This window comes from Psittacula echo (genome assembly GCF_963264785.1).
Source record: "Psittacula echo genome assembly, chromosome: 17".
In the NCBI taxonomy this organism is placed as follows: Eukaryota; Metazoa; Chordata; class Aves; order Psittaciformes; family Psittacidae; genus Psittacula; species Psittacula echo.
The window spans coordinates 2,023,613-2,043,132 of NC_137753.1; the positions used below are offsets into that span (position 1 = coordinate 2,023,613).

The 19,520-nt window shown below is 59.8% G+C and overlaps 3 protein-coding genes across 5 annotated transcripts; 2 read left to right on the top strand and 1 right to left on the bottom strand.

Moving 5' to 3' along the window:
• Positions 1-3,605: 3,605 nt before the first annotated feature.
• On the bottom strand, positions 3,606-9,730 carry NOL9 (nucleolar protein 9). Of its 2 annotated transcripts, XM_080631085.1 has the most exons (12): positions 9,387-9,727; positions 9,093-9,318; positions 8,832-8,959; positions 8,580-8,718; positions 8,009-8,105; positions 7,407-7,504; positions 6,595-6,756; positions 6,112-6,400; positions 5,335-5,446; positions 4,918-5,095; positions 4,232-4,365; positions 3,606-3,908 (listed from the first exon to the last, which is right to left on the bottom strand). In XM_080631085.1, exons 1-12 carry the CDS (start codon positions 9,579-9,581, stop codon positions 3,780-3,782), a joined length of 1,887 nt encoding a protein of 628 aa, XP_080487211.1. In that variant the 5' UTR covers positions 9,582-9,727; the 3' UTR covers positions 3,606-3,779. The 2 variants fall into 2 exon arrangements, 1 of the variants encoding a protein (XP_080487211.1); XR_013958168.1 differs by lacking the exon at positions 3,606-3,908 and having other exon boundaries at positions 6,119-6,400; positions 9,387-9,730.
• TAS1R1 (taste 1 receptor member 1) lies at positions 9,682-14,073 on the top strand (the record flags this gene model as incomplete). The annotated part of the gene is made up of 6 exons (XM_080631088.1): positions 9,682-9,827; positions 9,911-10,220; positions 10,447-11,214; positions 11,563-11,775; positions 12,068-12,188; positions 13,145-14,073. The coding sequence occupies 6 exons, from the start codon at positions 9,682-9,684 to the stop codon at positions 14,071-14,073; spliced, it is 2,487 nt and encodes an 828-aa protein (XP_080487214.1).
• On the top strand, positions 14,019-18,189 carry ZBTB48 (zinc finger and BTB domain containing 48; the record flags this gene model as incomplete). 2 transcript variants are annotated; one of them, XM_080631084.1, is made up of 10 exons in its annotated part: positions 14,019-14,541; positions 14,639-14,853; positions 15,397-15,508; positions 15,858-15,950; positions 16,272-16,358; positions 16,591-16,745; positions 17,073-17,209; positions 17,472-17,636; positions 17,731-17,819; positions 17,893-18,189. In XM_080631084.1, exons 1-10 carry the CDS (start codon positions 14,146-14,148, stop codon positions 18,187-18,189), a joined length of 1,746 nt encoding a protein of 581 aa, XP_080487210.1. In that variant the 5' UTR covers positions 14,019-14,145. The 2 variants fall into 2 exon arrangements, with proteins under 2 accessions (XP_080487210.1, XP_080487209.1); XM_080631083.1 differs by having other exon boundaries at positions 16,628-16,745; positions 17,073-17,636.
• Positions 18,190-19,520: the final 1,331 nt, after the last annotated feature.

Genomic DNA, 19,520 nt, shown 5'->3' on the forward strand with positions numbered 1-19,520 from the left:
GATGAAACCCTCGCCCAAGAGCCAGCGCTGCATCCCTGCACCGTGCATCCCCTGGCGTCAGGACCTGGCACCCCTTGCCCGGCACCCCAAGTCGCAGGATCAGGACTCGGACCTGCCTCAGCTCCCCTGGGGCTGACACAGACGGGGCTGCAGCAGCAACACTAAATCAGCCACTTGCCAGCCCCCAAGGGGGCTTAGGAGCCACTTTAAGCTTTGACAGTTAAATCGGCCTTAGGGACAAATCCTATTTTGGAGGCTTTTGCTATGTGTCGCGCCTAATCGTTTAAAAATAACAGGCTCCAGGGTGCTTGCAGCAAGGGAAGAGCAAGCACAGCCCCGCGATGCACCCGTGCGAGCCAATACAGAGGCCGGTCTGCATGGCCAGCACAGGGGCTTCCCCCACCGCACTGCTCCCCTCTCCGCATCCCTTCTGCCAACAAAAACAGCATCCACGCCGGCACAAGCGGAGCCGTGGCCAAGGCTGGGGCTGGACTCAGCCTGCGGGAAAACCACCTTTTGAGGCAGTGCTGCTCCTGCCCGGAGTGGGGTTCGCAACCCGGACAATCCGGACACCCCGGGCCGGGGCCGGCAGCCCCAGCTCCCGATCAGGATGCGATGCAGCGCAGGCACTGCGGGATGAGGGCGCAGGAGCATCGAGCAGGGGGAGCCGCGGCTGCCCCCGCAGCGGGAGCACAATGAGGGCTCTGTGGCCGCGGCCGCCCCGCAGCGCCGCCGGGCTGGGCCGGCCCCCGCCGCCGTTTCACTTGACCTATCGGGAATAATAACGGGATAAAACGAATTCCTTCGTGCACCCAAGGGGAAGTTTTCCCAACTCACCAGAAAACCGAGGCCAGGCAGAGCTGGCAGCAGTGCCAGGGGACAGCCCCACCGGCACGGCCGGAGTCAAGGGGCTTTTCCCCAATGGCTTGGAGCAGGAGGGGATCTGGGTCCCTACCAGGCACTTGGGCTGGAGGAGGGATCATTCCCCCATCACCTCCTCTATGAGACAGCCTCCTTCTCCTCCTGCCAGCTCTGTTATCGCACCCGGCTCTCCTGGTGATGGCAAATGAGTTTGGAACTGGACCATCCTTGCACCAACTCACTGTTTCAGGTGCATGTCTCGGCTGGGAGGGAGCAATGCCAGTGGTATGAGGTGGTGGGCTGAGCACTCTGTGCTGCACCTGCAGCATTCTCACAGCACTCGCTACAGGAACCCCACTGCATCATCCTCACAGCATTCCCTACACAAACCCCACCGTATCATCCTCACAGCATTCCCTACAGGAACTTAACTGCATCATCCTCACAGCATTCCCTACACGAACCCCATCGCATCATCCTCACAGCATTCCCTACACGAACCCCACTGCATTCCTGCTCCAGCTACAACTTCTCCCGGCCTCTCACATTGATGACAGGAGGATTTAGGCCAAGCACTGCTGCCCGCACTCCCCATGGCTCCCCAGACACCTACCCCCGAGCTCCTCGCTGATGTCCAGGCTGGAGCTCCAGGAGAAGCGCTCCACTGCCCCATACTCCAGCCCCGCCAGCCCGGGGGGCAAAGCCTCCAGCTCGTAGGCACCCCGCTTCTTCCAGTACAGAAACATCCCGGGCTGGCAGCCGGGGGAACCCCCGGAGCCGCGCCCGCCCCGCCGGGGCCACCGGTGGCACTAACGGGGGGAGCCCGGCTCCGGCTTTAAGAGCGGATCCCGGTGTCCGGACAAGCGCCGCATTGAGGCCGGCGGCCGGGAGGCGCGGGGCGGCGGAGGGTGCTGCTGGAGGCTGCCCAGCGCCCGCGCGGGGGGCACACAAAGGGCCTTTCTTCAGCCTCCTACAGACATTGCACAAATTTCACTTTCCGCCGTCTACGAAAGGCTTCGGGCGCGGGGACAAGACGTGCTTGTGAGGAGAAGAATATGCACCAAGAGGGGGCTGCGCAGCGGCTCCGCCGCCCGACGGCTTCTGGGGGGGGCAGGAATGTGCCGCCCTGAGGCCTGGATGCACCCCCGCAGCCGTGGGCATGGGAGAGGGTCCCCTCTGCTAAAGCCAAGCAAATCTGAAAGCACCAGAATGGGCTCAAAACCCCATAAAGGACCAACCTTCCTGCCCCGCACAAAACTCCATAAACATGGAAAACCAAACCCATCAGCCAGGATGAGACCATCCCAGCCCCAAGTCATCAGCATTGACAGTGATTTCTTGGATGCTCTAAGTGCCCTTCAATAGATAACGTAGCCAGACATTAAGTGGGATGCTGCATCTCCAAAGCCCCCTGGACATCCCATCCCCTTGGCTCTCTCCCCCTCGGGGCAGAGCCATGGTGAGGGCCAGCAGCCAGCATGGTCCCCTGTGCCTGAGGCTGTACCTGGGAGCCATCAGTGTCTTTCCTTCCCTGGAAAGGTCCAGAACTGCACAGTGAGGCTTGGCACAAGCACATGGGGGTTCCTCAATTGTCCCCCAGTTCCAAGGGGGGACCCCAGTCCAGGGAGTGCAGGGTCCATCACTCTCATAGGAGGGTGCTGGGGGATACTCAGCCGTGGGGGGCTTTGGCACTGAGCATTTCACCGTCACCCCTCACCCACCTCACCTCTCCTGGTGCCTTTTCCACCCGCGACTCCAACTCCCGCCTCGCCAGGGATCTTCCTGCACCGCAGCCCCTGTATTTGTTTTAGGCGCTGGTCAGGTTGCCAGCAAACTCCCTCCTTCACCGCCAGACCCAGCCAGATGGGGATAATTAGGCCTAGATTAAGTTAAAGCTTTAACTCTTTGAAAGGCAGCAAGGGTGCAGAGCCTGGCACAGCTCTGTTCCTTCCCCGCTGGTCACCCCTTCGTTTGTCCATGTACAGGTACCAGGACTGCTATGGAATGCCCTCAAAACCCAGATAAAGGCATTTTTTGGGGGTCACTCACACCCGTAGCAGCCGGTAGCAGCAAATACTCGGTGCAAGCACAGTGCATCCCTTCTTCCTCCGCAGGGGGGGCTGCCACCGGCCGCCGGTTGCTCAGGAGCACATCACTGCCCAACAGAGCACTGCAAAAGAGTAAAATGAACTGAAGAGTAAAATGAATGAATGGAACTCAAAGAGTTGCAGCGAGGCACAGCACAGGTTGAGTCAGGCGAGACCAAGCACCCCAGGGGGAACCAGCTCCTCCTGCTCCTTTCAGCCTCTTCCCATAGGCACAACCCACTTGGGCAGAGCTGGGCAATGCATCAGAGCTCTCCCCAGACCTGTGCTGGAGGTCCTGAGCTGAAACTACAGCAGCAGTGCTTGCAGCCAGAGCTGGGGCAAGGCAGAATAAAGCAGGGCCATGGCCACAGCGTGGTGGCAAGCGGCTGACTCCCTCCAGCGGCTTCACCCGAGGGGAGAGGGTTTTCCAGTTCACTCCTTCCTTCCCGAACACCCAGCAGGGCTGCAGGGACAGGACAAGCACAAGCTCTGCCCAAACCACACACAGCCTGGGGTTACACTCCTGTCCCCATGGATTGCTCCTGACAGCAGAGCTGGCTGAGGCTGGGCTGCAGCCGAAGACCTGCAGCACTTACAAGTCACTATGGCCGCCCTTAGCCAGCACGGGCTGCAGAAGGAATGCAAACCAAACCCATGTTTAAATAGGTATTTATTACAAAACACCGAAATACAAATGGAAAATATAAAACATTATCAAAACCAGACGTGCTGTGTATCCACAGCCAGAGCTCGGTGGCACCCAGCACTTCTGTGACGGCTCCGGGCTCCACACAGAGCAGAATGTATCCCGCAGTCCGAGCCCATGAGGCTCTAGGCATAATCACATTCGAACGCGTACTCCCTCCTCTTGAAATGCTTCCTCTTTTTCAGCTTTCCAGAGCCTAGGATGCTGTAGTTGTAATCGGATGTGACATAGGGGATCTCGCCCTCGACTCCTTGCTGGGAAGAGGGAAAACAAAACCAGAAACAGTTTAAGAACTCAGATCTTTAACAGGATACTCGTATCTTAATGTTCTCGTTCTGGAACGGGACCCACCGTCCTCTGTATAGACTGACAGAGCTGGCTGGTGAAAAGCAAATAAGCTGTCACCAAATAAACCCTGCTCTGGTATCTGAAACATGAGAGGAATGCTCTCCTCTCCCTTGTTTCTATGCCTTAAGGACAGTTTCCTATAGAGATAACCATCTGCTGATGCCCAGACACGTCAGGAAACCTGCCAGCCAGCGCTCAGCCCTTCTCCCTCTTCCCATGCAGCCCCTACCTGGCCCACAAGAACGCAGTTGGGAATAGCAATATTGCCAAGGAGCAGACAATTCACTAGTCTCAGGTTCTCCGGAGGCACCGGCGTCAGGATGTGGTACAGCTTCTTCTCCATGTCCACCCCTCGGACAATTCCTGAGAAAACCCATGCATTATTATCTCATTCCTCTTGTTCAGTTGCTTGTGAAAACAGAGGCTGCTCCATCACCCCAACCTAGCTGTCAAAACATGCCCCAGTTTTGGCTGGGATAGTTGATTTTCCTCCTAGCAGCTGGTGCAGTGCTGTATTTTGCCTTTAGGTGAGGACACACTGCTGGCGTAGTTGTTGCTCAGTAGCGCTTACCCTGATAAGGAACCTTTGGGAGTCACCCAGAAGGGACTGATCACTGCTTGGGTCAGGCTGGGTATCACTCAGCAGGTGCTGAGCAATTGTATTGTGCATCACTTGTGTTTATTGGTTTTCCTTTTCCCTTTTAATTTTACACTCTCTCATTTCCCTTATCATCATCATTATTATTAGCATTATATGGTACTTTAGTTACTGTTCTTATCTCAGCCCACGGCTTTTACATCCTCTCTCTCACTCCTCCCCATCCCGCCTGTGTGCTGCTGAGCTCCTGGCTGGGTCTAAATCACACCCACCATGACAGGCACGCACACAGCCCAGGGTTTCCCATGCCGGCTCACCGAAGCCAAGGCAATCACAGACTGGTGTCTGTGTCAGCAGCACCGGCCCATCAGTTTGGCATCTGATCTCCTCCGGTATCCTGCAGAGCCCGACCCAGCTGGCGTTCACTGCATACATGATGTTGGTAGGAGCAACGTCGGTGTGAATAACCCTGAGGGCAACAGCACTGAAAGGTACCTGAGCGGGTTAAAAAGAAGGAGGAAAACCCAGTCATTGTCTCAATGTCTCAGCATCAATTTAACTGGGTTCTGAGATAAGACAGTGCTAAGTACACAAACCCTGGCAGCTCCCAGCCCGCTCCTCCAGGAGTCACCTCTGTGGCAAACACCAACAACCGAGCCCACAGAAAACACGTGCAGCGCGAGCAGAACTGCCCCCACGCAACAGCCCCAAGCCCTGCAAAGCCACCCGTGTACCTGATACGGCGCAAGGCTGTGCAGTGGAAGCACGGCGCCGATGTCTGGGGCCTGCAGCTGGCCCAGGTAGCCCAGCATGGACATGTCCCGCAGGATGCCGCTGTGCACTCGCCTGGAAAACCACCGCAGCACATCAAGGCAAGGCAGCTGCACAGCACAATTCCCACCGGATCCCCCAGGCAGCCATGCACTACTGCCGTTTCACACAAGATCAGCTCTTAAAGCTTCTACTGTTGAAAGAAACACAGAGCTATACTTCCATTACCTCTACAAAATCACAGGGTTTAGGGCATTGTTTCAACTCTAAAGAGGCATTAATTAGCAAAGGAGGTGGTTTGTTTTCTTTGCAACAAAGTCTGTTATTAGGTAATGGTTTCCTTTGCCAGCACTGATGCCCACACACCTTTTAGTCAGTCAGCTGGGCACCGAGTAATGCATTTGTTCTCTTAAACAGCTCATTAGAGAAGGCAGAGTCAAAAAAGGCACTTGAAATTGGGCAACAGAGACTCAAGGCTCAGGAAAGGAAACATTTCAGAGCTGTTCAAAGCATCAGAGAAATCAAAATAACGTGATCATCACATAGCTCTGTAAAAGGTGGGTAAGGAACCTCCCAATTAGAAACAGAAGCGACATCATATTCCATGATGCCAAGTGGAAACGGCAAACATAACCCCCAGTGAGCAAACCTTGAGCTCTGACCAACCTAATGGACCAAAGCCCTTCAGGTTGTGTTAAGCCCAATGCCCACCACCACCCAGCACCAAACTTTCTACTTACGCTTCACCTGCAACCCCTGCTCGAGGGAATTCCGGATGGACGTACAGCAACTTGTACTCAGGAGCCGAGGCATCCCCCTCCCCTTCCGAGGGCTTCCAGCTCTCCCCTCCATCCACACCCAGCTGCTTGCCCTTGGCCTGCTGCTTGCCTTTGGTGTAGAGGCCAGGGGTGAGGTGAACGTACTCCGGGGTGAGCGGAGCCATGGCCTTCCAGTCGTACACATCCATCTGCACAATGTGACTGGGTGACAACAGCCGGATGATATCAATCAGAAGCAGCAACCCCTCACCTTTAGGGAGCAGAGAAAACACGATTGCTGCTGCCACATAAACAGGTCACAACACTGCTATGGAAGAGCAGCACTACCTCCAAGGGGGAAGCTGTACTTTCTGGCTCCACACTCTACAGAAAGCATGCTAATGTACCACTGCGACCATCACCTTCCTCTGCACCACTTCTTGCAAGCACATTTCTCCTGTTTACCTTTCACCCAGCCCATGGTGTTGATGACTAAAGGCACCTCCTTCTTGTAGGAGCTGAACACGTACTTCACAACATCGAGGTACCTCTCTGTGTCCTGCTCGCAACTGGTTTGCCCATAATACACCATCTTGCGTGGGGTCTGTTGATGTGTGAATGGTGGACCTGGAAAGGCAAGCAGCAAATCTCTGGTAGTTCCCACAAGTCAAATCAGTAACTCCCATCCCTGCAGCACCTACACACAATCCCTTCCAAAAGAAATCTGTCCTCTTTTCACATGCAAACAGCCCTGCTTGTGCAGCTCCTCGATAGTTAACAAACCATCCAAAAAGCAAACCACATCCTGGTCACATTTGTGACCCAAATGCACCAGACCACAAACACCAGTGATTCCTCTGGCTCTAGGGGTGTTTTCACACCCCTAATCTACATGGATCCGCTTTGTATTCCACAAGCTAGTTTTATTTATGGATCCTAACACCTGGGAAATGTTTGCTCAAAGAGACCTTCCGAACGCGAAAGGCAAATCTACTTTGCCACTCCACAGGCTCTTCTACCACCTCCTAAACAATGTTCTTCTCCCTTTGAAACAGGAAAAACAACAAGCAGGGAGAACAGCTCCATGTTACTCAGTGAGACTTTCACCTGGAGCTTAGCTGCGCCCAGCAAGAGAACTTTAACAGCCTTTGGTTTATCTTCCATAGGCACCCTGTGACAGAGGCAGCAACTTCCTCTAAAGCACAGGCTCTGCTCAGAAAGCACTTGTGGCAATGAAACAGCTTTCTGGAAACTGCAGAGAACAGCAAAACGCTTACCAAGAACTGGCTCCGTCACGCTGCTCAGTGACACGCATCCCGGCGGCGTAAACTCCGTCTGACCTATGTCACATTCCATGTACTCAACCGAGGGAAGGCTGCAGGGAAAGAAGCCCACGTGTTAACATGCACAACCCCATCACCATGATTAAGTTATTGAAGACCATCAAACCATCACTTGCCTCCCTCCCTTCACCTAATAAGAACGCAAAGGGCTCACTTACGGCTCAGTATTACACTACAATAGCACCAAACCCAGCCAGCCTTAAGGGAGGCAGCTACAGCAATAACCAGAGGTGGTCCTAACCAGTGTCCCCCCTCTCTCACATTAACTGAGACCAGCCATTTGATGAGACACTTCATAAGCTTTATTGGAAGCACGCAGTGGGCAGGAAAGCAGCTTCTACACCTCGTTCTGCCAAGAACCTTTAAAGACACCACCGTGTTATAACTTAGAGCATGCTCCTCAGTGTTAGAACTGCCAGTTTCCTACCGAACCCTAACTGCTTGGTGTCAAGTTAGCTCACCTACTCCACCACAACCATGCAGCAATGTTTCTCCTACGCCCCACACAGGACTTTTCCACACGTGCCAACACTCACCGATTCAGAAGCAGGTTAATCAGGTATCTGTTGAACGTCGATTTCCCAGTGTTTTTTGGGCCACACACCAGAACCACAGGAACTCCTTCATCTTCCTCTGGAAGAAGCAGCACAGTGTGAAACACACCGATGCTGTCAGTTACCCCAGTGGCTGCCTTCACAGCAATGTGTCATTAAGAGAAGCCCCCCAAACCCTACAGACTCCACGGTCTGAGGTGTTTCAGTTACATGAGGAGCACGTCCAGTGTACCAGTGTGAACAGAAAAGGCTGCTGATGTGAGAAGCAAGCCCTGGCACTACAACCCAGCCCGTACGAGCTCCAGCTGCCCATGGTACTTTAGATGTCACTGGGTAAAGGGATGTTTTTGCTGCCTACAGAAGAGCACAAGGAGTGTTTTGATCAGCCTTTACATCATGTAATGGAGAGGCACAACCCCACCGAGGTGATGGCACAGCCTCAAGCCTCCCACTCCTCAGGGGGAAGCCATCGCCCTCAACCACTGCCTATGACGGGACACGCTCACTCAGAGCCTCAATTCCCTTCCTCACACGCGGAGAGCTGCAGCCTCACCACAGCACGCCTGGATCAGCTCCTCCAGAGCCAGGCCCATGCTCTCGGACACCAGCAGCCCGCGCTCGGGGCTACACTTCATGATGCCAACCGACGCCAGAACCGCATCCTCGGATGTGAAGCTGGATTCTTCCTTTTTCTATGGGAGAGGGGAAAACACTGAGGGCCTCGTGCACAAGGGGCTTGTGTGTAAGGGAATGTACCGGTGCTGCTGGGCACGGAGGGTGGCATCGCGACCCCTCGGGGTCTCACCTGCGGCTCAAAGAGCCGTGACAGCGGCGGGTGGCTCAGCAGGAACCGCGTCACCGGCGTGTCCAAGTGCTCCAGCAGCACCACGGCGCACTCGGGGGAGAACCGCGCCATCACCTTCACCCGCGCCTCTGCAACGGGGCACAGCGCCGCGCTCAGCCCGCGAAATGGCGGCCGCCCCGCACCGTGCGCGCGAAATGGCGGCCGCCCCGCACCGCGTGCGAAATGGCGCCGCGCAGCCCGCCCGCCGCGCCCCGCACTCACGGCGGCGGACGCGGTGTGCCCGCATGGCACCGCGGGCCGCGGCCCGCAGCTGCCGGAGGTCGGCGGCGGGCGGGCGCTCGGCGGGCAGCGCCTCCAGGGTGAGCGAGCAGTGGGTGGCCGGGGAGAAGACCGGCAGCGCCGGCTGGTGCGAGGCCACGGCGAAGCCCAGGAGGCGGACGGCGCCGTACAGGCAGCGCAGGCGGCACTTCCCGGTGAAGGTCAGCGCCTGCGGACGGAGATGATGAGCATGCGGCAGCAACGGAGCGCGGGGCCGCAGTCCCGGTGCCCGCTCACCTGCCGCGGCGCCAGGAGCAGGACAGCGGAGCCCTCGGCCGCCTCCACGGCCGCTAAGCCCGGCTCCCCCGGCGGCACCATACCGGCGCGGGCGAAGGAGGCGGCGAACTCCCTCCAGGCCGCCTCCACCCGGCTCCTCCCGCGGGTCGCGGCCCGGCGGGCTCTGCGGGCCTGCGTGCTCCTCCGTGCGGACATGGCCGCCGCAGCTCCCTCCGCCTCCTCCGGGGCCACCCCCCCCGCCTGGCACCGCCTGCCCCGTTAAGAAGCGCCGCCCGGCGCCCGGCACCGCCCCGCCATGCTGCTGCCCGCCCTGCTGTGTCTGTGCGCGGCCGCCGCCGCCTCCGCCGGCAGCCCCGGCGACTACCGCCTGGCCGGGCTGTTCCCGCTGAGCGGCCCCTCGCCGCGGAGCGCAGCGCGGCCGCTGGGGCACGGCTGCGACGAGTGAGTGCCCTTCACGGCGCTTCCCCCATCACCACCATCACCCAATCGCTCCCCTCCCTAAACGCTGCTTTGCGTTCGCACAGCTCCGCCGCCTCCTTCTCCAGCCACGTCTACGGCCTGGCCCAGACCATGCGCTTCGCCGTGGAGGAGATCAACAACTCCAGCGCCCTGCTCCCCAACGTCACCTTGGGCTATGACATCTACGACACCTGCTCGGAGCCCGCCAACCTCCACGCCACGCTGCGAGCCCTGGTGCGGAAAGGAGGGCAGGAGGTCGAGGTGCTGTCCTGCTTTCTCTGCTATGAGCCTGATGCAGTGGCTGTCATCGGGCCGGACAGCTCCCAGTTCGCCCTCACCACTGCGCCCGTGCTCGGCATCTTCCTTGTGCCATTGGTAAGTGTGGCAGGGGAAGAAAAGGGATCCTGAGGAGCAATGTTTTGTGGGAGGATGGGGTTGGAGATGAGCAGAGCTGGATCCAGCCCCTCCATGTGTGCTGGCCCCGGTGCTGTGGCTGGCTCGAGACCAGCTCCGGGTCCGCTGTCTGCCCAACCCCAGGTCTCTCCAGTCTCTTTGGGTGAATGGGGAAGCACAACCCCCTTCCTCTTGGCTCCCTTTGCAGATCAGCTACGAAGCCTCCTTGGAGACGCTCAGCCTGAAGCGGCTCTACCCCTCGTTCCTGCGCACCATCCCCAGTGACAGGCAGCAAGTGAAGGCTGTCTTCCAGCTGCTGCAGCACTTCGGGTGGACGTGGGTCGTGCTGCTGGGCAGCGACAATACCTACGGCAGGGCTACCTCGGAAGCCCTCTACACCCTGCTGACTACAAGTGACATCTGTGTTGCTTACCGAGGCACCATCCCCGCCAACAAGGATGCGAGCAGCCCAGAGCTCCACAGCCTGGTCAGGATCCTCACGGAAGCCCGGGTCAACGTCACCATCGTCTTTTCCGACGCGGAAAGCGCCCGCTCTTTCTTTGAGGTGGTGGTCAAGAGGAACGTCACGGGCATGGTGTGGGTGGGCTCTGAAGAGTGGGCGTTAGCCCAAGCCATCTGGCAGGTGCCTGGCATCCAGAGCATCGGCTCGGTCATTGCGATGTCGGTTGAGAAGGCAGAGTCCATGATGCTGGAACGCTTTGAATCGTGGAAGATGGCAGAGGAAGGCGCCGCGGCTGAGTTTGCCGGCAGCATGGAGGCAGGCGAGGGGAGCACCCAGCCCAACTGCACCCAGTGCTGCACCGGCTGCCACTGGCTCACCGCTGCCCATGGCACGAACGATGCTCGGTCCTCCTTCCGCGTGTACTCGGCTGTGTACGCCGTGGCCCACGGCCTCCATGACCTGCTGGGCTGCGCCTCGGGGATGTGCAGCAAAGGCCCAGTGTATCCCTGGCAGGTAAGAGCAACATAAGGAATGATATTCCTTGGAGGAGAGGATCCGTGAGGATCCTTGCGCACAGGGAAGGATTCTCCCCTGTGCCCGGGGTTGTTTTGTCCCTCTGAAATGCCCATGCCCCACCTGAAGAGCCTTGTGGCTTCAGCTGCTCATCAGCATCACAGCAGCACGTACCTAGACCCAGACCCTGCCCTAGATCACTCCTGGTCCTACCACCAGCCCCTCGCAGAAACCTGGAAGGGCCTTTCTGTTGGGGACTGCAGAGAGGAGCCAGACCAGAGGAGGGCTCTGTAGCACGTCTCCCTCCCAGACAAGGCCTTCCTCTCCTCTGACTCGTTTGTTTTGCAGCTCCTACAAAAGATCAAGCAAGTAAACTTCACCCTGTACAAGAGCCACATCTCTTTTGATGCCGGTGGGGACATCCGTCAAGGCTATGACATCATCATGTGGAACTGGAGTGGCCCAAGCTGGGCCTTTGCTGTGATAGGAAGCTTCCATATGAACCCCGAGTGGCTGAGCATTGACAATGACAAACTCCTGTGGCACACAGAAGATGGACAGGTACTGTTCTGCATCCAGATCTTATTTACTGCTTCCTGCCAAGCCAGCTACGTTCCCAGCACCACCAGTTCTGGGGCATTCCCCCATAGCAGGACAAAAATGAGGGCAGACAGAGGTGGTATGGGGGCAATTTGTGCTCTGAGCATCAGCTTTCATCCTTGCAGAAAACACGCAGGGCACACAAACCACAAGCTCTCCTGCTCATTTTCGCACGGTCTCTGTAAGAGGTACAACATGGGGAGCTCAGGGGGTGTCCACTGCTCACCCCGCTCGCCTGCCATGCTCCCGACAGGCTCCCACCTCGATGTGCACTGAGCCCTGTCAACCCGGGGAGAGGCGGCTGCAGATGAACCGCCACCGATGCTGCTTCAACTGTGTGGCCTGTCCATCAGGAACCTTCCTGAACAGCTCCGGTCAGTGCACCCCGGGGGGCTGCTCCCTCCCCTTCCTTCCCACTGGGCTCTCCTCCCATCGGCTCCTCGCTTCCATCTCACTGGCTCCCAGTCCCTTCCCTCCTGCTCTTTCTTGCTCCCTGTAGTCAGTGACTCTGAGCTGATGGAGTTGCTCTGACTCCCATTTGCTTACCCATGGGCATGCAAAGCCCGTGGCCAGCACTTCCTGGGAGCGCTGCCCGCAGGTGAGCGCACACAGGCAGGCAGGCAGGCAGCAGAGCTGGTGCTGGCAGAGCCCTTCTCCCGTGGCCCAGGCACATCCGGCCCGGCAGCTGCTTCCTGCACCGCATCCTCCGGGAGGGAAATCGGACCCGGTGGGTGCCTCTGTGCCGCAGGTGGCACTCGGGGCTTCCGCACCGCGGTCGGCAGCAGCTACCGTATGGAAATGTCCCCTGCCCGGGACGGGTGGCAGGAATCTCCTCTCTTGGAGTCAGCAGCCACAGTGACAAACCCCTTGCTGGCAGCTTGTCTCCCCGAACCCACCTGGGCTAATGGGGGTGGAAATGGCTGGGTGCAGGTAACGGTGGGAGTGGAGAGCCCCAGACACTGCCAGTTCTTACTGCCCCATAGCCCAGCCTGCAGGAGGGGCTGCTGCACACCCTTTACAGGGTACTGCTGGATGCATCAGCCTCTTCCCACCCACAGCCCTCATGCCCCTCAGCTCACTGCTGAGCTCCTGCGGGACTTGTGCCCTTTAGTCCAAGCAGTAGACTCTTGGGAAGTCCATTGGGAGGCCTCTTGGGAAAAGAGACCCCTCTACTCCTCAAGGCTGGGAAGCACCCACGGGGGAAGGAGTGGGACACAAAGAGCAAGCAGCTCTCACAGGAGCCCGAGTGCAGGGTGTTCCACTGCAGCACATCTCTTACCGGGGGCTGTGCCGTGCGAGGTGCCTCTGTCACCATCCGTGTCCTCTGCAGACCTCTACAGCTGCCAGCACTGCGGGGTGGAAGAGTGGGCTCCGGAGAGGAGCGAGGTTTGCTTCAACCGCACCGTCGAGTTCCTGTCCTGGTCCGGGACCATGTCCTTGGCACTGCTGATCCCCACTGCCCTCCTCATGCTGCTCATGGCAGGGCTGGCCGTCCTCTTTGCCCTGAACGCCTCCACCCCGGTGGTCAAGTCTGCGGGGGGGAGGATGTGCTTCCTCATGCTGGGCGCTCTGGCCTGCGCCTGCAGCAGCCTCTTGGGCTACTTCGGGGAGCCCACCCGGCACATGTGCCTGCTGCAGCACCCCCTCTATGTCATCAGCCTCACCACCTTCCTCTCGTGCGTGGCCACACGCTCCTTCCAGATCGTCTGCATCTTCAAGCTGAACGCGCGCTGGCCGGCTCTCTACGAGGCTTGGCTGCGGCGCCGGGGCCCGGTGCTGTTCGTGGCCGCCAGCGCGCTGTCCCAGGCGGTGCTGTGCGTGGCGCTGGAGGCCGCCGAGCCCTCGGTACCGCACAGGAACTACGGCATCAGCGCGAAGCGGGTGGTGCTGGAGTGCGTGCCCAGCTCGGCCGTGAGCCAGGCCACCACCGCGTACACCGTGCTGCTCAGCGCCGCCTGCTTCGCGCTCAGCTACGCGGGCAAGGACCTGCCCGCCAGCTACAACGAGGCCAAGTGCCTCACCTGCAGCCTGCTGCTGCACCTCGCGGGCTCCGCCGTCTTCCTCTGCACGCAGAACGCCTTCTCCGGCCGGGAGCAGGCGGCGGTGCAGGTGCTCAGCACGCTCTGCACGGTGGCCGCGCTGCTCGCCGGCTTCTTCCTCCCGAAGGCGTTCGTCATCCTCCTGCGGCCGCACCGCAACACGCCCGAGCACTTCCAGGAGGCGATCCAGCGCTACACGCGCCGCCTGGCCGCGGCCTGACCGGCCCGGTACCGGCCCTCCGCCGCGTCACATCCACCGCGCCTCCCCCGGCGCCACATCCGGCGCGCTGCCATGGCGGCGGCCGCGGCGCACAGCGTCCGTGTGCTGCGGGAGCTGAACCGGCAGCGCGCCGCGGGGCTCTTCTGCGACGCGACGCTGGGGGTGGGCGGCCAGGAGTTCCGCGCTCACTGGCCCGTGCTCGCCAGCTGCTCCCGCTTCTTCCGCGCCCGCGGGCCCGGCGGCCCCGTGGCGCTGCCCGACGGCCTGGCCGACACCTTCCAGCTCCTCCTCGACTTCTTCTACACCGGGCGCCTGGCGCTCACCGCGCACAACCGCGCCCGCCTCCTGGCCGCGGCCGAGCAGCTCGGCGTGCCCGACGCCGTGGCCCTGTGCCGCGCCTTCCGCCCCGCCGCGCCCCGACAGCGGCCCCGCCGCACCGCGCCCCGCACGGCGCCGCCCGACACCGCGGTGCGTGAACGGGACTGAGGGGGGTGCGGGGGGGGGGGGGAGAGCGGGCGGGGAGCCCCGCGGAGCAGGCGCGGTGACGCCGCCGGTTCCATCGCAGGGCACCCCCCCGGCCCCGGAGGAGGCGGCGGCGGGCGGCGGCGGCGAGTCCGTACCCGAGAAGAAGGCGCTGCGGAGCAAAAGGAGCCCCCCGCCGGGGAGGGCGCCCGGCAGCGCGGGGCCGCCGGGGAGCGGAAAAGGTGCAGCGGTGCCGGTTGAGTGCCCCACGTGTCATAAAACCTTCCTCAGCAAATACTACCTTAAAGTGCACAACAGGTAACGCTCCGGCCTCTCCTTCCCATCGCGGCCGCGCGCAGGGACTCTGCCGTGCGGGTGGGCGACCGGCCCCGCTGTCACCACGAGGTGCCCCCTGCCCTGGGGAGGGTTGCTGTGAGCTGGAGGGGAGGAATCCGTATCAGCCCCATCCCACAGAAGGTGCGCGCGGGCAGATGATGGCAAGTCATCCTTCCGTGCTGTCAGAACCAGCAGTGGGGGAATGTGCCCGGGTTGTGGGGAGCACGGGAGCGTCGGGATTGATAACACAGAGCAAAGGGGGTGCCTGCAGAGAGGGCAGGAGCTTCGGCTTGTGAGGCGCCGTGTGAAAGAGGTGGCAGTGCAGTGGGCACTGAGAGCTTGACCGCGCTCCAGTGGGATCAGCAAACCTGGGGCAGGTTTTGGGTGACTGAATACTGGCATTGGGGAAGGGGTCTAAAAGCCACCTGGACATCCCCTCTCCATTCCCACTTCTTACCCGTGTCCTCACCAGGCCTCTTTGCGCGTCCCGGCCGTGACGGATGCTCTCCGGTTGTATTCCCCTAGGAAACACACTGGAGAGAAGCCATTTGAGTGTTCCAAATGTGGCAAATGTTACTTTAGAAAAGAGAACCTCCTGGAACACGAAGCCAGGAACTGCATGAACCGATCTGAGCAGGTACACCGGGAAGCTGCCACTGGAGGGCTGGGAAGTGGCTGCTGTTGTGCAGGACTGGAGTTGGGGCCTGCCACAGCCCACATCGCACTCAGCTGCCAAACCAAAACCCCACATTGCCCCTGCGCCCCACACATCCCACATCCAGGACCCCCACATCCACTGCCGATGACACGGCAGCAGCTTGTAGCTGCTCTCCTAGACAAGGATACTCTTTGTACCTTGAAAGATCCAGATGCTATGGATGCGGGTTAAACCTCGTAACCTGGTCCCAGCACCCTTGTGCCAAGCACTGACCTGAGCTGTGGGCTGTGTGGTTCCATGGAAGCTGATGCCTCCCTGTCTCTTGCAGGCTTTCACGTGTTCAGTGTGCCAGGAGGTGTTCAAGAGGCGGATGGAGCTGCGGCTGCACATGGTGTCGCACACGGGGGACATGCCGTACAAGGTCAGCAGTGCCTGCCTCCAGCATCCCTACAGACACTGCCAGGCGCGGGTGCGGAGGAAGAGGGGCTAATCTTTGTGGTGTGGGGCACCCAAACCTCCTTGCCTGGTCCGCAGCAGCGCCCTGAGGGTCATTCCCTATCTGTGAGCTGGAACGTGCTGCCGGGAGGCACCAAACCCAGGCACTTCGTGTGGCCTCACCAGGGATCCTGTGTCGGAACAGCGCTCCCCTGCCCGTAGTGCTGGCACGGTGCCGCTCCTCTCCTCGTGCTGAAGTGGCTGTTGGGGGGCAGCTGGGAGCTGAGCCTCCTCTGCTGTCTTTCAGTGCTCCTCCTGCGCCCAGCAGTTCATGCAGAAGAAGGACCTGCAGAGCCACATGATAAAACTGCACGGCGCACCGAAGCCGCACGCGGTAAGGGGAGCAGGCAGCGGTGGGTATCCGGGAGGGAGCTGTCCCATGCTCAGAGTTAGAGAGTGGCACCATCGCCCTGTCTGGCTCTGTTCAGCGAGGCAGGGCGTTACGGAGCTCCTGGGAGCAGTGGTTTTGGGTACAGGAGCACCCCTCCTCATCCTTTTGGCTGACAGACCCAGGTCCATGGCGTGCGCGGTGCCTAACCCCTGTGCGCTCTCCTGTGGCCTTGCAGTGCTCGACCTGCTCCAAGTGCTTTCTGTCTCGGACAGAGCTGCGCCTGCACGAGGCCTTCAAGCACCGGGGAGAGAAGCTGTTTGTCTGCGAGGAGTGCGGGCACAGGGCCTCGAGTCGCAATGGCCTGCAGATGCACATCAAGGCCAAGCACAGGTAGGACGGGAGTGAGTCCGCACTGAGCGTACAACCACAGTGGCGCAGGCGATGACTGAAGCTCCTCAGCCTGGCTAATTCCTGTTGCTGAAGTGGGAAGCGTGCACCAGCGGCTGCTCCCCACACTCATCCTCAGCGTTCTGTTTCCTGGGCTGGTTATAACGCCCAAGGGGCGGGAGGCTCCAGCTTGGCATCAGAACAGCACTTGTGGGCCTCCAAAATGCTTTGGATTGAGCTGGGTTGAAGCAGGATTTACTCAGGAGAGCGCTGGGTGAGCAGCAGGAGCAGGTCCCCGCGGGGCTGACGGTGCCACCTCCCTGCCCGCAGGAACGAGCGGCCCTACGTCTGCGAGTTCTGCCACCATGCCTTCACCCAGAAAGCCAACCTCAACATGCACCTGCGCACTCACACGGGCGAGAAGCCCTTCCAGTGCCACCTCTGCGGCAAGACCTTCAGGACACAAGGTACCCTCGGGCGTGCTGGCGGTGCCAAGCGCCATGCGTGTGCTGGCACGAGGGAAGGCACGTTCCTGTTACCTCCATTACCGTCATGGCACAAAGGATCACGATATCGGTCCTTTCATTGACTGCAAACTGAGGTTTCCCATTCTGAGCTTTCCCCTTCCGAGCCTCCCTCACCAGCCCGGCGCACACCGACTGCGCCGCGCATGCCCCATACCGGAGGCACCGACGCGCAGCTCTCCCCTCTCTCCCCTGCGCGTGGCAGCGAGCCTGGACAAGCACAACCGGACCCACACCGGGGAGCGCCCCTTCGGCTGCGAGTTCTGCGAGCAGCGCTTCACGGAGAAGGGGCCGCTGCTGAGGCACGTGGCCAGCCGGCACCAGGAGGGGCGGCCCCACTTCTGCCAGATCTGCAGCAAGACCTTCAAAGGTAACGGCCGGGGCACGCAGCGCACGCGTGGCCCATCAGAGCCCACCGTGGTGTGGGTCAGCGTCACTGCGAGCTGCTCTTGCCTCCCTTGCAGCCGTTGAGCAGCTCCGCGTCCATGTCCGCCGGCACAGGGGCATGAGGAAGTTTGAGTGCACCGAGTGTGGATACAAGTTCACGCGGCAGGTAGGGACCCCCCGGCTCCAGGGTCGGAGCCGGCACTCACTGAGCCCCTCACCGTGTCCTTGTCCCTTCGCAGGCTCACCTGAGGCGCCACATGGAGATCCATGACCGCGTGGAGAACTACAACCCGCGGCAGCGGAAGCTGCGGAACCTGGTCATCGAGGACGAGAAGGCCGTGGTGTTGGCACTGCAGCCGCCACCGGAGCTGGACGTGGGCTCGGCTGAGGTGATCGTGGAGTCCCTGTCCCGCGGCGCCCTGCCCGAGGACATCCCCGTGCAGAGACTCTGCTCCAACGAGAACTTCTCCCCAGCCGATGTGATCGAGCAGGCGCTGATCATAACGGCAACAGTTCCTGAGGGCTGCGGCACATAGCGGGACCCGGAGCACAGGGAAGCACGGGCTGGAGCCGCTCTCTGCCATGTCTGTTCTTCCGGAGCTGCGCATCCGCCCCTTCCCCGCGCATCTCCCACCCCAGGCTGCGGGAGGGGAAGCTCTCGCCTGGTGTCACATGAAGGCACTCGGCGCAGCTCCTTAATAAACGTACACACACAGTGGGAGGTGGGAGCGATGGGGGCTCTGTGTGTGTAATGCTGCGAACTGGCTGCCAATGAGACCTCACTGCGGCCCGATGGGTGGCTGCTGCTCGCCCCTTGCCTTTGAGCTTGTGATTAAAGCTTACCTCCCCCAGAGCACGGCTCTGCCCCTTTCCTTAAACGCTTCCCAAAGGATTGTCTCCTCCTTAGCCCTGTGCCTTCTTACACTTCGTTTTGTTGCACGTCTGATAACTGCTGTTTCTTTGCCCCATTGAAGGCGAGGCACGCCTGGCATCTTCTCACCACCGATAACTGAGCTGTTGGTGAACATGAGGCACGTTATCTGAAGGAGCCGGAGCCGGTCAGCGCTCCCTGCTCCACCTTTAGGGGTAGGGATTTATCTCTGTCAGGAACACCATGAGCCAGGGTCGCTCTGACATTGAGAGCTACGTCCCCGGATGGGGGAAGGTCACTGGATGTACCCACAATCACAGCCGCGCTCTCCCCTCTCCCGCACACCAAGAAGACTGAATGTCTCCAGCTTAAACATTGGGCCTGGCATGAGAATCCCATTAAAACCCTACCACAACCATCTTCCCTTCAAAGGCAGCCGAGAGGTTCATGTAGGGTGTTTTATTTAACTTGACTTCTGCAAGTAAATTCAAAACTATGAGAATAAAAATACATTATCTGTAACGGAGATGGCTTTGTTTCAAAGGACAGTGTTAAAACTGCACTCCAAGAGCCGGACACAAGGGGCTTTAGCAACAAATAAATACAGATCCATAAGTGTTGAGCCTGTTGGGGAATGGGGGGAGGCAGGTCCAGCAGCGAGCACTGCAGCACGAGACACAGTGCCTTCTATTTATAGTCTGGCATAAATACTTGGGGCTGCAATGCACGTTCAGCTGCGCAGCCTCTGAACGGGCTCCGCATGGTGCTGCGGGGACATGGCCAGAAAGGAAGGAGATGCCCCAAGTCCCTACATTCCAGCCCAGAGGGTTTTGTGCCACGGCACAATCCAGCTTCAAGGCACTGTCAAAGATCCAGACATGGAGAACAGCCGGGATTCACCAGCGGCATTCCCGGCTCCGCAGCCAAGGAGCAGGGCATGAGGCAGGAAACTGCATTCAAGGCAAACCAGATCCGTTTTAAAGCTGTGAAGCCGCT

What these genes read in the sequence shown, in the direction of transcription:
- NOL9 (XM_080631085.1), bottom strand. Translation starts at nt 9,581, where the DNA reads ATGTCCGCACGGAGGAGCACGCAGGCCCGCAGAGCCCGCCGGGCCGCG. An exon ending in CTGTGATTGCCTTGGCTTCG is followed by an intron (nt 4,366 to 4,917) that starts GTGAGCCGGCAT and finishes GGGTTTTCTCAG; the next exon opens with GAATTGTCCGAGGGGTGGAC. An exon ending in ACTGCGTTCTTGTGGGCCAG is followed by an intron (nt 3,909 to 4,231) that starts GTAGGGGCTGCA and finishes CCCTCTTCCCAG; the next exon opens with CAAGGAGTCGAGGGCGAGAT.